At 42.7% G+C, this 12,279-nt stretch overlaps 1 protein-coding gene across 3 annotated transcripts in view; it reads left to right on the plus strand.

The window, feature by feature from the left end:
- The window catches only part of ahr2 (aryl hydrocarbon receptor 2), a 53,345-nt gene extending 41,695 nt beyond the window's left edge, over positions 1–11,650 (plus strand). For all 3 annotated transcript variants that reach the window (XM_069722111.1, XM_069722112.1, XM_069722113.1), the window contains 9 exons: positions 1,604–1,785; positions 1,871–1,960; positions 3,710–3,824; positions 4,043–4,182; positions 4,407–4,609; positions 4,746–4,855; positions 5,172–5,313; positions 5,683–7,351; positions 7,491–11,650. In XM_069722111.1, coding sequence (XP_069578212.1) covers positions 1,604–1,785; positions 1,871–1,960; positions 3,710–3,824; positions 4,043–4,182; positions 4,407–4,609; positions 4,746–4,855; positions 5,172–5,313; positions 5,683–7,351; positions 7,491–7,577 — 2,738 coding nt within the window. In that variant the 3' untranslated portion in view covers positions 7,578–11,650. The remainder of the gene's footprint in view (positions 1–1,603; positions 1,786–1,870; positions 1,961–3,709; positions 3,825–4,042; positions 4,183–4,406; positions 4,610–4,745; positions 4,856–5,171; positions 5,314–5,682; positions 7,352–7,490) is intronic.
- The last annotated feature ends 629 nt before the right edge of the window (positions 11,651–12,279 follow it).

Raw genomic sequence — 12,279 nt, forward strand, 5'->3', positions numbered from 1 at the left:
TATTGTGCTGGAGAAAAAAACTCAAAGGGTAAAACCCCTGAGGATGCTCGCTGTGCCAGCACCTCTGGCAGCGCTGCCAGTTAAAGCGGCAATTTTCACAGTCGAGCTGCTCGGCATGAGCTGAGAGGATGCCAGTGTTTTCTGTTGAGGCTCGTGATTAAATGTAACTTCATATCTGTGGAGGTTATAAATGCTGCGAAAGGGGACCACAACCGAAAAAAATACTCAGACTTAAACAAGCATATCTCGAACATCACATGTTCACAGCTCATATAAATGTAAATCAAGTGAGGAAGAGCAGCCCACATTCACCTCTCTGAGGTTGTCTCCACATGATTTTTGAATAAAGTTGTATTACTGTAAATAAAACAAAGCCTAGACAGACTCCAGAGACTTAAATAAAAAAATAAAAAACGTTGATTGATGCTTCCAGAGGCCCAGTTTCAGAGCAGAGCTGGAGCTGGTCAGATATAATCACTGTTTTCTTCAAGAGCTCTCTAGTTATAATTTGAGGTTTATATTATCCAGTATCTTTAAATTATACATGAAAATGTTTTTATGATCGTTTTGTTGGAGAAGACGCTGCATGTTTCCACTGGTGGCGATCTCGTTTGGGAGAGCTATTAGAAAACCAGATCGATCGAGCCTCTCTCCGTCGACCACTTCACACGCGGCTCGTCTTCCAGAGCGGCCGCCTCCCCGCCGAGTTCGGTCCGCGGGGGGAAACGCCGAGGCCAACGGGTAATTTTGTGGCTCTGCTTGTTATCCTCGTTTGGCCTGGAGTTTTAACAAGCACGGGGCTGAGCCAGCCTCCGAGCATTGAATTTCAAACCCAGTGCTTGTAGCGGTATAAAAGTCTAAACCAGCAGCATGCATTTTACGTAGGGCTGCAAATGTTAATTATTTCTATTACGTTCCTGATTAATTGCTTCATTTTTCATAGGAAAACAAGCATCTGAGAAGCTACAACCATGAGATTCTTCCTGTTTTTTCTTAAAAACAGGATTATTTGATGACGAAAGTAGTTGTTAATTTTAGTCGACAAACAGTCAGGACTGTATCTGTCCTCCATCTGTCATCATTTGAAACCACCAAAACCCACCTGCTTCCTCTCTGAGAAGATATTTTAAGGTGCTTTTTTTCCCCTTGTTTTTGCGCTGCTCTCTCAGTGATAAGAGCCGCCCAATCAGTCAGTCAGAGTCAGAGGAGGAAGACGAAGAGGAGGAAGAGTCGTGTGAATGTGTTGTAAGACGACAGGAAACATCAGGCGGCTCCACCCTGATAGGAGAGACTGAGATGTTCCTCTTTTCTGTGCTTTTCTCACTTCACGTTTCATCAGATGATTTTGAGAAATCGTATATCAGTGAACACAATCCTGAGCTCCGGTGTGAAGGCCAGAGTCACTTCCAGTTTTTTTATTTGTGTCTTTAGAAGTTGGGAACAGTTCCTGTCTGTCGTCTTCTGAGCAAAAATGCAAACAAGAAATAAAGTCAACAACAAAATGAAATACATATTTAAGCACAAAGTGATTATTTTAGCTGCTTTGAAGCTTCATTTATTCTTCTGTCTTAAAAAACCTTGTTTGTTTCGTCTTCTCCTGCAGCCACCATCAAGTCAGGCCAGAACAGCTCCAGCTGGACCGAGCGGAGCCTGATGTTCGGGGGGAACATCCAGAAAGCGCTGGCTCCGTCCTCCTCGACACCCGCCTCCTCCATCTCGCCCTCGTTCACCGTGGCGAAGACCCTCGATGGAGTCAGCTTCTCTGAGGGAGACCTGCTGCTTCAGGTAACGCAGCAGAAGCACCGCTCGACAGTAAAGTGATTTAAAACCCAGAAGGTGCTTTAAATACAGTTTCTTCTTTGGTGTGCAGGCGTTGAACGGCTTCGTGTTGGTGGTGACGGCTGAAGGCTACGTCTTCTACACATCGCCCACCATCCAGGACTTCCTCGGCTTCCATCAGGTAAAAACGTCGCACGCAGTATCGGGAAATGCATTTAGTTTATTTATACGGTGCTGTTAATGAGGACAAAATCAGTCAGAACATGAGCATCCTGACAAATGACAACGTTGACCTCCCTCTTCATGTCAGCAGATGAATAAAGGCCAAAAAGTTCTGATTTGATATTTTTTATCGCAGGAAAAAGTGAAGGGATCTGTCCTGAAGAAAATGAAATGTGTTTTTCGTATCTTTGAATTAAAAAATTGCCTCAAAAACAATCTTAAAAAGGACCATCAAATGACAAGAAACACATGAAAATCAGATTACCAGCTGCCTTCGTGAACTTCTTGACCCGACATCTAATTTCCAAACAGCACATGAAGCATCTGTTAAAGATTCCAGAAGAAATAAACTCACAATACAGAAATGAGACACTTATTTTGATTGAAAGTCTGGTATAATCTATGCCTGTCGCCCACTCACAAAAATGTTTAATAACACAGTTGATGCTGGAAATGTCTTTTGGCGTAAAAAACATGATGAAAAGGAGTGATGATGGTCTGAATTGGACTCATCATATCTCTGTATTGTTTGGGTCCATCACTGTGACACCCGCCGGACATATTAAAACCTTTTTAACGTGTTTTAAAGGCCTGATAATTCTGAAACTTTCTGTGTGCGTAAATGATCTCTTTGAGGCAGAAGTAAGGACAAACGAAATCTGTTTTTCCTTCCTCGGAGCAGCAATTATCCGTCCCAGAAATGATAAAATCAGCCAGCATGGGGAGGAGCCTGAGTACAGAAATAAATCTTGTACTGCACAACAACCTGCTTCCACTTCACTGACCTCCTGAACTCTGATGTTTCTTTAAAAACATCCTTCAAAGAAACACTAGTGCGTGCTTTTTACCCCATCATCTAACAAGCAGTTGGTTTCAGTTCACGTTTGCACAGCTCACAGAGATCTGAATCTCTCACGGTGAACATGTTGTCCCCTTCTGTTACGAGCAGTTTGTAAAAACGAGGACGCACTGATATCGTCCGACAGTTAATAGCTCATAAACTCAAACTATAAATCAAATATAGACACAAGCAGTATGGTTTGGAAACTGCAAACAAGAATGATGTTTTGTTTTGTTTTTTAAATGAGAAAAAAACATCCTGTTTAGCCCATTTTATACAATACAGAAGCCATATCAGCCATAACTTCTCTTTAGTTAGACAGCATGCTAAATGATGGACACACAGGCGGAGTCATGTGTGTGAGTCATGTGTCTGTCTGTGTGTGTGTGTGAGTGTGTGTTGATGAGAACTGAACTGCTTTGTTGGCTGTGAACTCTTGACTTGTAAACACATCCGTTTGAACCAGGGTCAAACATGTCTGCAGTCTGGGGGAATAAAAAGGAAAAAATAAAAATGTTGCCTCGGGAGAGTGCACGTGGTAAACAGCGTACATACTCTCTCGTACACTCACACACCAACGCGTTTCCACGACACAGTCTGACGTCAGGATACTGATCGGAGCAGGAAATGCTTCGTTCTTGAGGCTTTGATTATATATTACCATTATAAAGTTTGTTTATTGAGCAGCCCTGAGGAGGCAAACGAGGAAAAGGGAATAAAAGTAGACAGAAAACAGAAGAAATGTGTCTCCGAGTTTGTGTATTATAAAAGTTCACCTGGCTTTAAGGATCCTTTGAATGCAACAAAGCCTAAAAATAAGTTTTTTAACTTGAAAAAAAGTGCTCATTGTTTCTCTCTTGTTTTCAGTCTGATGTCGTCCATCAGAGCGTGTTTGAGTTGATCCACACAGACGACCGGGCTCTCTTCAGACGGCAGCTTCACTTTTCCCTCAACCCAAACGCTGAAGGTACCGGGAGTCCCAGTAAGTCCACCGGGTGGCGACACTGCAGCCCATAACACACACAGCCACTGCAGCATGTAACACACATCACAGCTGAGCAGCATGTGAACCTGCACAGACTCTGATGAGCTGCTTTTAGCCTGATGATAAGAAAACACTTTATTTACATGGTGGCTAATAATCTGCATCACGTCTGTGGCTATTTGGTAGAAATGATAAATATCTCCTCGTCTCTGCAGGTGAGCAGAACAGCGCTGAGATCAGCAGCAACGTGGTAACTTACGACCCGCAGACCATCCCTCCAGAAAACTCGTCCTTCCTGGAGAGAAACTTCTGCTGTCGTTTCCGCTGTCTGCTCGACAACTCCTCCGGCTTCCTGGTACACACGCACACGCACACACACACACACACACACACACACACACACACACACACACACACACACACACACACACACACACACACACACACACACACACACACACACACACACACACACACACACACACACACACACCTCACCTGAACACACTCCAAGGATCTTTCCTGAGAAGTTTGGAACCCATAAAGGTTTCTGAGCGTTCTCCCCGTGTTCGTCTTCAGGCCCTGAACTTCCGCGGCCGCCTGAAGTTCCTCCACGGTCAGAACCGGTTGGCGGAGGACGGGACGCTGGTGCCCCCGCAGCTCTGTCTGTTCTCCATCGCCACTCCGCTGCAGCCGCCGTCCATCCTGGAGATCCGCACCAAGACGCTCATCTTCCAGAGCAAACACAAGCTGGACTTCACGCCCTTGGGCATCGACTCCAGGTAGACGGCCAGCCGACCCTGAAACCTCACCTGATTCTTATTTTTCAGTGAAGGAATGAAGTGTTACTGTTGTTGAATCCTCTGAGCTGCAGGATCAGCTGCTCATGTTGAGTGTGTTGTGCTTTTTTGCCCCCAGAGGGAAAGTGGTTCTAGGTTACAATGAAGTGGAGCTCTGTATGAAAGGTTCAGGCTACCACTTCATCCACGCTGCCGACATGATGTACTGCGCAGACAACCACTTAAGAAGTGAGTCAAACGCCCTTTTTTAAAATTAATTTATTCATCTGTTGTGAACTTTTGCGTGTTCATATATGGAATGTATTCCATCCAAATAACTGATGTCCTGGTTCAAAGCTCTCTCTCAAAATCTTGATATGCTGCATGAATAGCTGCAGTGGTCCTCTGATCATGTCTGTCCTCAGTTTACCCGCCATACGCTACACACTGCTCTGAAACATTTCACATGTTTGTCTGGATATCATCAGTTCCGCTTTAAGTTGTTGGCTGATGTATGAATGTGTATGTAGATATTTAAATCGGACTCTTTCTGTGCCATATCCAGTGATAAAGACAGGAGACAGCGGTTTTACCGTCTTCAGGCTGCTGGCCAAAAATCGGACATGGGTCTGGGTCCAGGCCAACGCCAGGCTGGTCTTTAAAGGAGGGAAACCCGACTTCATCGTGGCCCGGCAGAGAGCTCTGACGTACGTACACGGACGAGTTTACACTATCATACATCATTTAACACTAAAACATGTTAAAAACCATTTATTAAATGTTTGTATACTGTTGATAACCAGCCAATACGTAGTTTATATAAATTTATGTTCTTTACATTTTTAGTTAATAAAATGTTTCAACCTCAGATGACGTCTTTAAATTTTCACGTCAAATATTTGACAGTAAACAGAAGAAAATTCTCCTGTTTTAAAAGCTGAGATCAGTCGATGATTGATTGTTATTTTACTGACCTTTCACGTAATCAATTAATCGACTGATAAATGCAGTGCTGCATTAGCTGCAGTCCTCGCAGCCTCTTCTGAAATGAACCCCGCTTGTCTGTTTTGCCCCAGAAATGAAGAAGGAGAAGAACAGCTTCGCCGCAGACGGCTGCAGCTGCCCTTCAACTACGCCACCGGTGAGGCGCTGTTGTACGACACAAATCCGGCCATCGACATCCCCGAACCGTGCTCCGCCCCCAAGCAGAGGAAGATCGACGGCTGCGCCGTCAGCCGGGACTCCATCCTGGGCTGCATGCTGAGTCAGGACCAGTCGATCTACTGTGAACACAACAGTGCCAACGCCCTCAGCTCCCTCAATGACGTGGCCTTCCAGGACACCCACGCCACCGTCAACGTTCCTGGAGATGTCACCGCCAAACCTGTCGTCGGAGGCCTGGTGAAGAAGGAGGCCACGGTTCAGGACATGATGGACATCCTGCAGCAGATCCTCGGGGACAGCGACCTCACCGAGACCGTGGAAGTGGAGCCGGAGGAGCTGAAGAGCTGGGAGAGCACCCTGCTGAAGATGAACTTCAACAGCTACGAGTTCAATGAGGACCTCAATGACATCCTCAGCAACGACATCCTGTCCTACGTGGAGGAGCAGCTCCACAAGGAGGGCGGGCTCAAGCTGCCAGATCAGCTGGAGGACATCCCAGCCTGCTTCTCCACTTTGGACCTCCCGAACCAGGATCCTGATGAGATTGGGGAGCAACACTTCGACTGGACTCTGGATCCCCAGAACCAGCTGGTACCCAACGGAGGTCAGATGATGGGGGGGCAGCCGACTCCGATCCTGGGAACGATGAAACTGAGCCACATGGACTTTCTTCAGCCGAGTTCTTCAGGGTTGAATGGCTCGACTCTCCAGCAAACGCTCCCTGCTTCTCTTCCACTGGGCCCGACTGGAAACATGGGCGCTGCGGTGACCTTTAACCCTTCCCTGCTGGACTCATGTCCTCAAACACAGAATCAGCTGAGGACCTTTCAAGTCAATGGCAACAGCCGTCCAGCGTTCTCAACCAATCAGCCTCATGCCAACCAAATGGCTCAACCAATGCAGAACCATCTTCAGAGGAGGCCGCCCAACCAACCAATTGGCCTCCAGCACCAAAACGCAGACAGACAGTTAAACCCCGTGTTCAACTTCCAAAGCAGTCAGTGGAAGCCCTCTGTGTCCAACTCAAACCAAGTGGACAACTTTGTTGAAACATACACGGCAAATATTTCAAACGAAGCCGGTTTCTCTGCTGGTCCTTCCTCGTCCAGCTGCTTGCAGGGCCACTTCGCACTGCAGACACAGAACAGCGAGAGTCAGAGACAGTCCTGGCCTCTGGAGCAGCACCAGCAAATGGGCGCCTGCCTCAACCAAATGTCAGGATTTCAAAGGAACCCTGTGGACGGCAGGTTCAGGACTGCAGAGGCTTCCGGTGCACCATTTGCTGTCCAGGAGGACTTGGAGCCTCGTCTTTCTAGTAGTTGTATGTTCAGAAATACGACCCCAGCGCAGCCTGTGAACAGCGTGCACCTCAGTCAGGTGAGCGTGAACCCCGTTTCCAGCCACATCTCCAAGCCCTCCTGCTTCTATCAGGCTCTGCCCGGAGGCGGATCTGTGCCGGGGATGATGGCGACCCCGAATGCGGACGAGGCAGTGCTGTCCTGCCAAATGGCTGCTGGTCTCAACCCGAACGGCCTGCAGGTGCAGCAACCGCCGTACCTAAACTTCAGCGAACAGATGCAGGTAAAAAGACGACATCAACACCTGTAGAGCCGTGAAGGTTCAGAGTAGATCAGGAATTTGGAGACTGAAGGACATTTTTATTTTTATGTATAGGGCCAATGTAAACATGACACATGACGTGCTGTTTGTCTTTTCATAGATCAACAACTGTCCAGTCATCGGGAACGGAGATTTCCCCTTCACTGCGCTGCCCAACGGGAACACGTTCTACTCGGAGAACAAGTAGGAATGAGCTGCTGTGATGTCTGGAGGCTAGAGGGTGCCAGCTCGAACTGAAACGTCAGTTTTAAAAGAAACAAAAGATTCCTGTCTCTAAAATCAATGAAAGCGGAGTAGGCTGAAGAACAAGAATGTGTCTGAAAAGGAGATAAACAAGATGCCTTTTCTTTTTTCTGATGAGGAAACAGTGATGAAAACTGCAGGAGGTGACGTTTGGGTGGTTGTTGTTTGAGAAAGAGAAGTCTCAGCAGGAGTTTTTATCAGAGCGGATCATCAGGCTGAGAAAACATATGAATTCCCCTTCTGGAGCTGTTTGGATTGTACCAAAGAGAGATCGGATTCTCTAAATCTGGAAAAGTCTGAGGACGTCTTCGACCAAGCTGATGGATGCAGCCGAGCATTTAATGCATTCGCTGCTTCATGAAAGCGATCGAGTGCAGTTGCCATTTGTTTGGAGGGAAAATGTGGAAGTGTGGGAATACAAAGTGGCTCCGGTTTGACTGACAGGTGTCGATGCTTCTCATAGAAAAGTGTCGCTGGACGGTCCCGTGCTGCTTTTTATCCGAGTTGGCTGAAGTTAAGCAAACCAACCAGTTAGTCCTCATCGTTTTTTTCTCTTGTAAAACATACAATTTAGAGCTGCAACTATTAATCAGTGAATTGATTTGGCAAAATGATATTAATATAAGATGGTAATAAAAATAAAATAAAAAAAATGGTAATAAAAAAGCCAAAACTTGCATGAATTTCTTCAGCAATTGTTTGTCTTCCTGGGGTCCGAACCCTCAAAATATGTCATAAAGACATAATATTGTCATCACAGCCACAATAAAGCAAGAAACAGCTGCTTTAAGTGGCCACAAAGGGCAGCGATGACCCTGTTAGAGCCACACAAAGTGTGCCTCAACATACGAGGACTAACTGTTCGGTCTGGTCAACCTTCCCTCTTCTAATAAAAAGCAGCCGATTCGGTGTGGATGAGACGCTCCTAAACTACTGGACGGATGGATGGACCTGTACGTTATAGGAGCGAACACTGAAACGAGCTCCTGTTCATCCTCTGCCTTCTGAAAACACGAACCCGCCGCCCTAATCTCAGAAACAATCCGTTTTCAGTTTGAACACTCAGAAGGATAAAATATGTCTCCTTTCTTGTTTTAGCGTGATGACGCATCTTGATTAAGTTCATTTCAACTCTTCACTTTCCCAGTGAGGGAGATTTGCTTTGCAGACAGGGTATAGAAATTATTTTAAAAAATAGAAAAAATAATTAAATAAGAAACGCACAAGAGAATCTCAGCATCATCCTACTAACAGACGATTTGTAAGATTCAGTGAAAACAGCTGCTTGTTAATATATTTTAAAAGCTTTGTCACTGAGCCAATTTTATCTCTTGTTATTTTTTCTTTAATACTTCTACTGTCGTATTTTTGTTGTTGTTGTAGGGGAGTAAAAACAGACGGAGTCTTAAACTGACAGAAATGTTTGAAACTTTAAAGGGACAGTTGACTGCAATTTGAAATCATCAGATATTTGATAGAAATCAAAGTTAAACTTACCCCTTGCCTGAATTTTAAGCCAATCTTTGAGATTGTTTGCACTCGCCCTTTAAAGTATTTGACTTGCCAAAGCACGAAAAGATTTATTACATCAGAAAACGAGATTGCTCAAGCCACTGTTTGATACCAAATTAGCACAAATTAAGACCTTTTTTAGTATTTTGATCTTCAAAAATGGCTTATTTCAGGAGAAGCAAACTTAAATTTGAATATTTTTATGCTTTTATTGAGGAATTCAAAGTAAAAGCTGAGCACTGCCTTCAGATTTCCTATAAAACGTGGCTTTTTTTTGATCGAACACGCTGAAAATGAAAGATATCGGTCTCTGCATGAGATACTGATTCCACGTTCTTCACAACAAACGTCCGTCCTCTTCCTCTTTCCTGTTTCTGTCTTGTTTGTCAACGTTCTCACTTGGAGCATTGACAACCCGTCCGGCAGCAAAACACAGAAGTAAAACAGTTAAAGGGCAGCTATTGTATGTTTTAAATGAGGAAATAAAATGGAAAAAAAATGAACACTTTTTACTAAGTGCCTTTTAAATTGACTTCTTCGTGACTGTTAAAAACATGATTTAGCACTTAGATTGAAAAGAGAAGCCTTGAGAAAGCAGTCGCTTCAGCTGTACTGAGCCGTGAAACCTGACTTTTGTCCACGTTATCAGCACCTCTGTACGATCCTAAACAACGCTTCTGACCGAGTTCATAATCTGCTGCAGATTTTAGAGGCTCCGCTCGACAAAAACTTGAATCTTTAAACACCAAAAAAATAGAAAAAGTCAGTAAAGCCATCTGGGATACCAAAGGGACGACGCAGAGCACAAATCTGCTGTTCATGTTCATGATTTTAATGGAAATGGAACCAAATTCCTACAAATTAAAATGCAGGAAACAGACTTGAACGATTGTAGCCCTTTCAATGTTCACAAATCAAATCATGTTGCCTTCAGGTCCTGTGGGAGTTACCGTAGTTACTGATTTCTGTCTTACAGCAGAGACATAAAAGCTATCAACTCATAAACAGGAGAATTAGAGCTAAAACCATTCAATCAGACAGAAAAATAATCAACTAGTTTGATAATCAGTTCATTCATTTATTGAGCAAAAAAGATGACTATGACTGTTATAAATTGACTTTACTTTATTTGCCAATATTAAATTGCTGGAGTGCTGGAGTTAAAACCATAATTTCCAACATTTTGATAGGAAAAAGTGGATTTTATTAGAGTGTTTTGTATTTTAAGACTTCTACACATCCTGAAAACGGTGCCAAAGCTGTCGTAAATTCACCCAAATTGTTCACGAGCAGCAGGAAACCACTGAATTTCTCCTCATGCAGCTCAGATCCAACAAAAACATCACAAATAAAACCAAAAATAATCCCGTACGGACGGAGAATCAGCACAAAACGAACATAACATTCAGAGGTGTGTGATTTTCTTTGCAGCACTTCTTCTCATTCATTTAAATCTGCCTTTTATTCACAAAGTATTCTCCATATAGAAATCTTATTATTTCTTGTTGCTTGCTTCTACATTTACAAAAAAAAAAGGCTTTGTACTTTATTATACTTTTAATTTTCAAACCCCAGGAGGCCAAGACTCCAAAATGCAGTATCTGTGTAAGTGTGTATAAATATATATATTTGTCTTCTTTTTTTTAGTTTAAAATACATATTGTCATATATTGTGTATTTTAATATCGTATTGCCTTAACCTGACTCACGCCTATCATTTTTTGTACATTTTCTGCACAGCATATATATATGTAAACTCTTTTTTTGTGTGTAACTTTTCAGCTCATCATATCTTGTGGATTTGCCTTCAATATTCAGTTTCTAACTTTGTATAAGTGCTTGAGTCAGTCTCTATATGCTCATCATATTAAAGGTGATCTGACTTGCTTTGACTGTTTTAACTCGATAATTTAAAAGGAAATGTGAAATAGAGAGGAAACTATGCATACATTTGATAACCAACTCTTTAAAATCTCATTTAGAAATTAAGGGACATTTTTACAAAAATGTAAGTTATTTTTTATAAACTCTTGACATTATAGTCCTAAGGTTGTGGATTTGATCAATGTGATGGTTTCCAGTGTCCACTAGATGCCAGTGTAACCAGTGAGTGCCATTTTGGTAACAGGGTTTGACAATCTGCTCCCGTTCAAATAAATGTAAATACATGTATTATATACAGTATATACAAAAAAAATACAATAAATAAAATACAATACAAAAAAAATATACAATATTCAGTCTGAAATATAGGAGATTTAAGAAAAAAAATACAACTAAGAAACAAAACCGTTTAGTGTGCGAGGTCGAGGGGGAGATGTCAATATAATACTTATAATACTATAAAAGAAGATTGTGCTTTTTCTACGTTTAAGAGGTGAACAGTATTATAATACAAGTACATGGGTAATTCTGAACTACTGTATAAATATATATGGTGTGATGGTGTACAAAATTACTCTGAATTTATTTGTTTATTAATATATTAAAAATGTATTATTGATAGTCGTTTGAATTTTAAATTAAATGTACACCTTTATTTCTTTTCCTCTGACGTCACCTTTGACACGCGCACGATGCGGAGTTCAAACGAGTGCCCGGGAAGCGCGTGGAGGTCTCCGACAAAGGGAGAAAAGACCGAGAAGAGAAAGTTAACAACTTCATTTAACGGGTTTTTTTTGGTGAGAAATTCGCTTTTAAGATGATATTTAAACGGGTTTTATTTTTTATTTTAACATTTCCTCGGTTTTTGACACACCAGGGACTGTCACGGAGGAGAAAATTAGCGACGACTTTCCTGACTGTTTCACCGTGAGTTTACATTAATTTTCTTTATTTAATTGTTTTTTAATCTCCTTTAACCAAGTAGAGCTTTGAATTTTCAGCGTAAAACAAGTTTAAACGGTTTTTTTTTTTAATCAGCGGGACATCAAAGGGTTGTGACGCGCACGCGCCGTGGACAGAAACCAAGCAGCCATCTTTAAAATGTCTGACTCGTTTCACCGAGTTCAAACAGTTTAATTACGTTTTCTTTATTTAAGTCAATGTGATGATTCCCAGTGTCCACTAGATGACGGTGCAACTCTCTTCTTAGTGTTTTGAATTGAGGCAGGGTATTTTATAATCATTTTTAA

The sequence above is a fragment of the Brachyistius frenatus genome, unplaced genomic scaffold (assembly GCF_029030835.1).
Source record: "Brachyistius frenatus isolate BFR_SWC_R1_liver_20210118 unplaced genomic scaffold, ASM2903083v1 Contig_282, whole genome shotgun sequence".
In the NCBI taxonomy this organism is placed as follows: domain Eukaryota; kingdom Metazoa; phylum Chordata; class Actinopteri; family Embiotocidae; genus Brachyistius; species Brachyistius frenatus.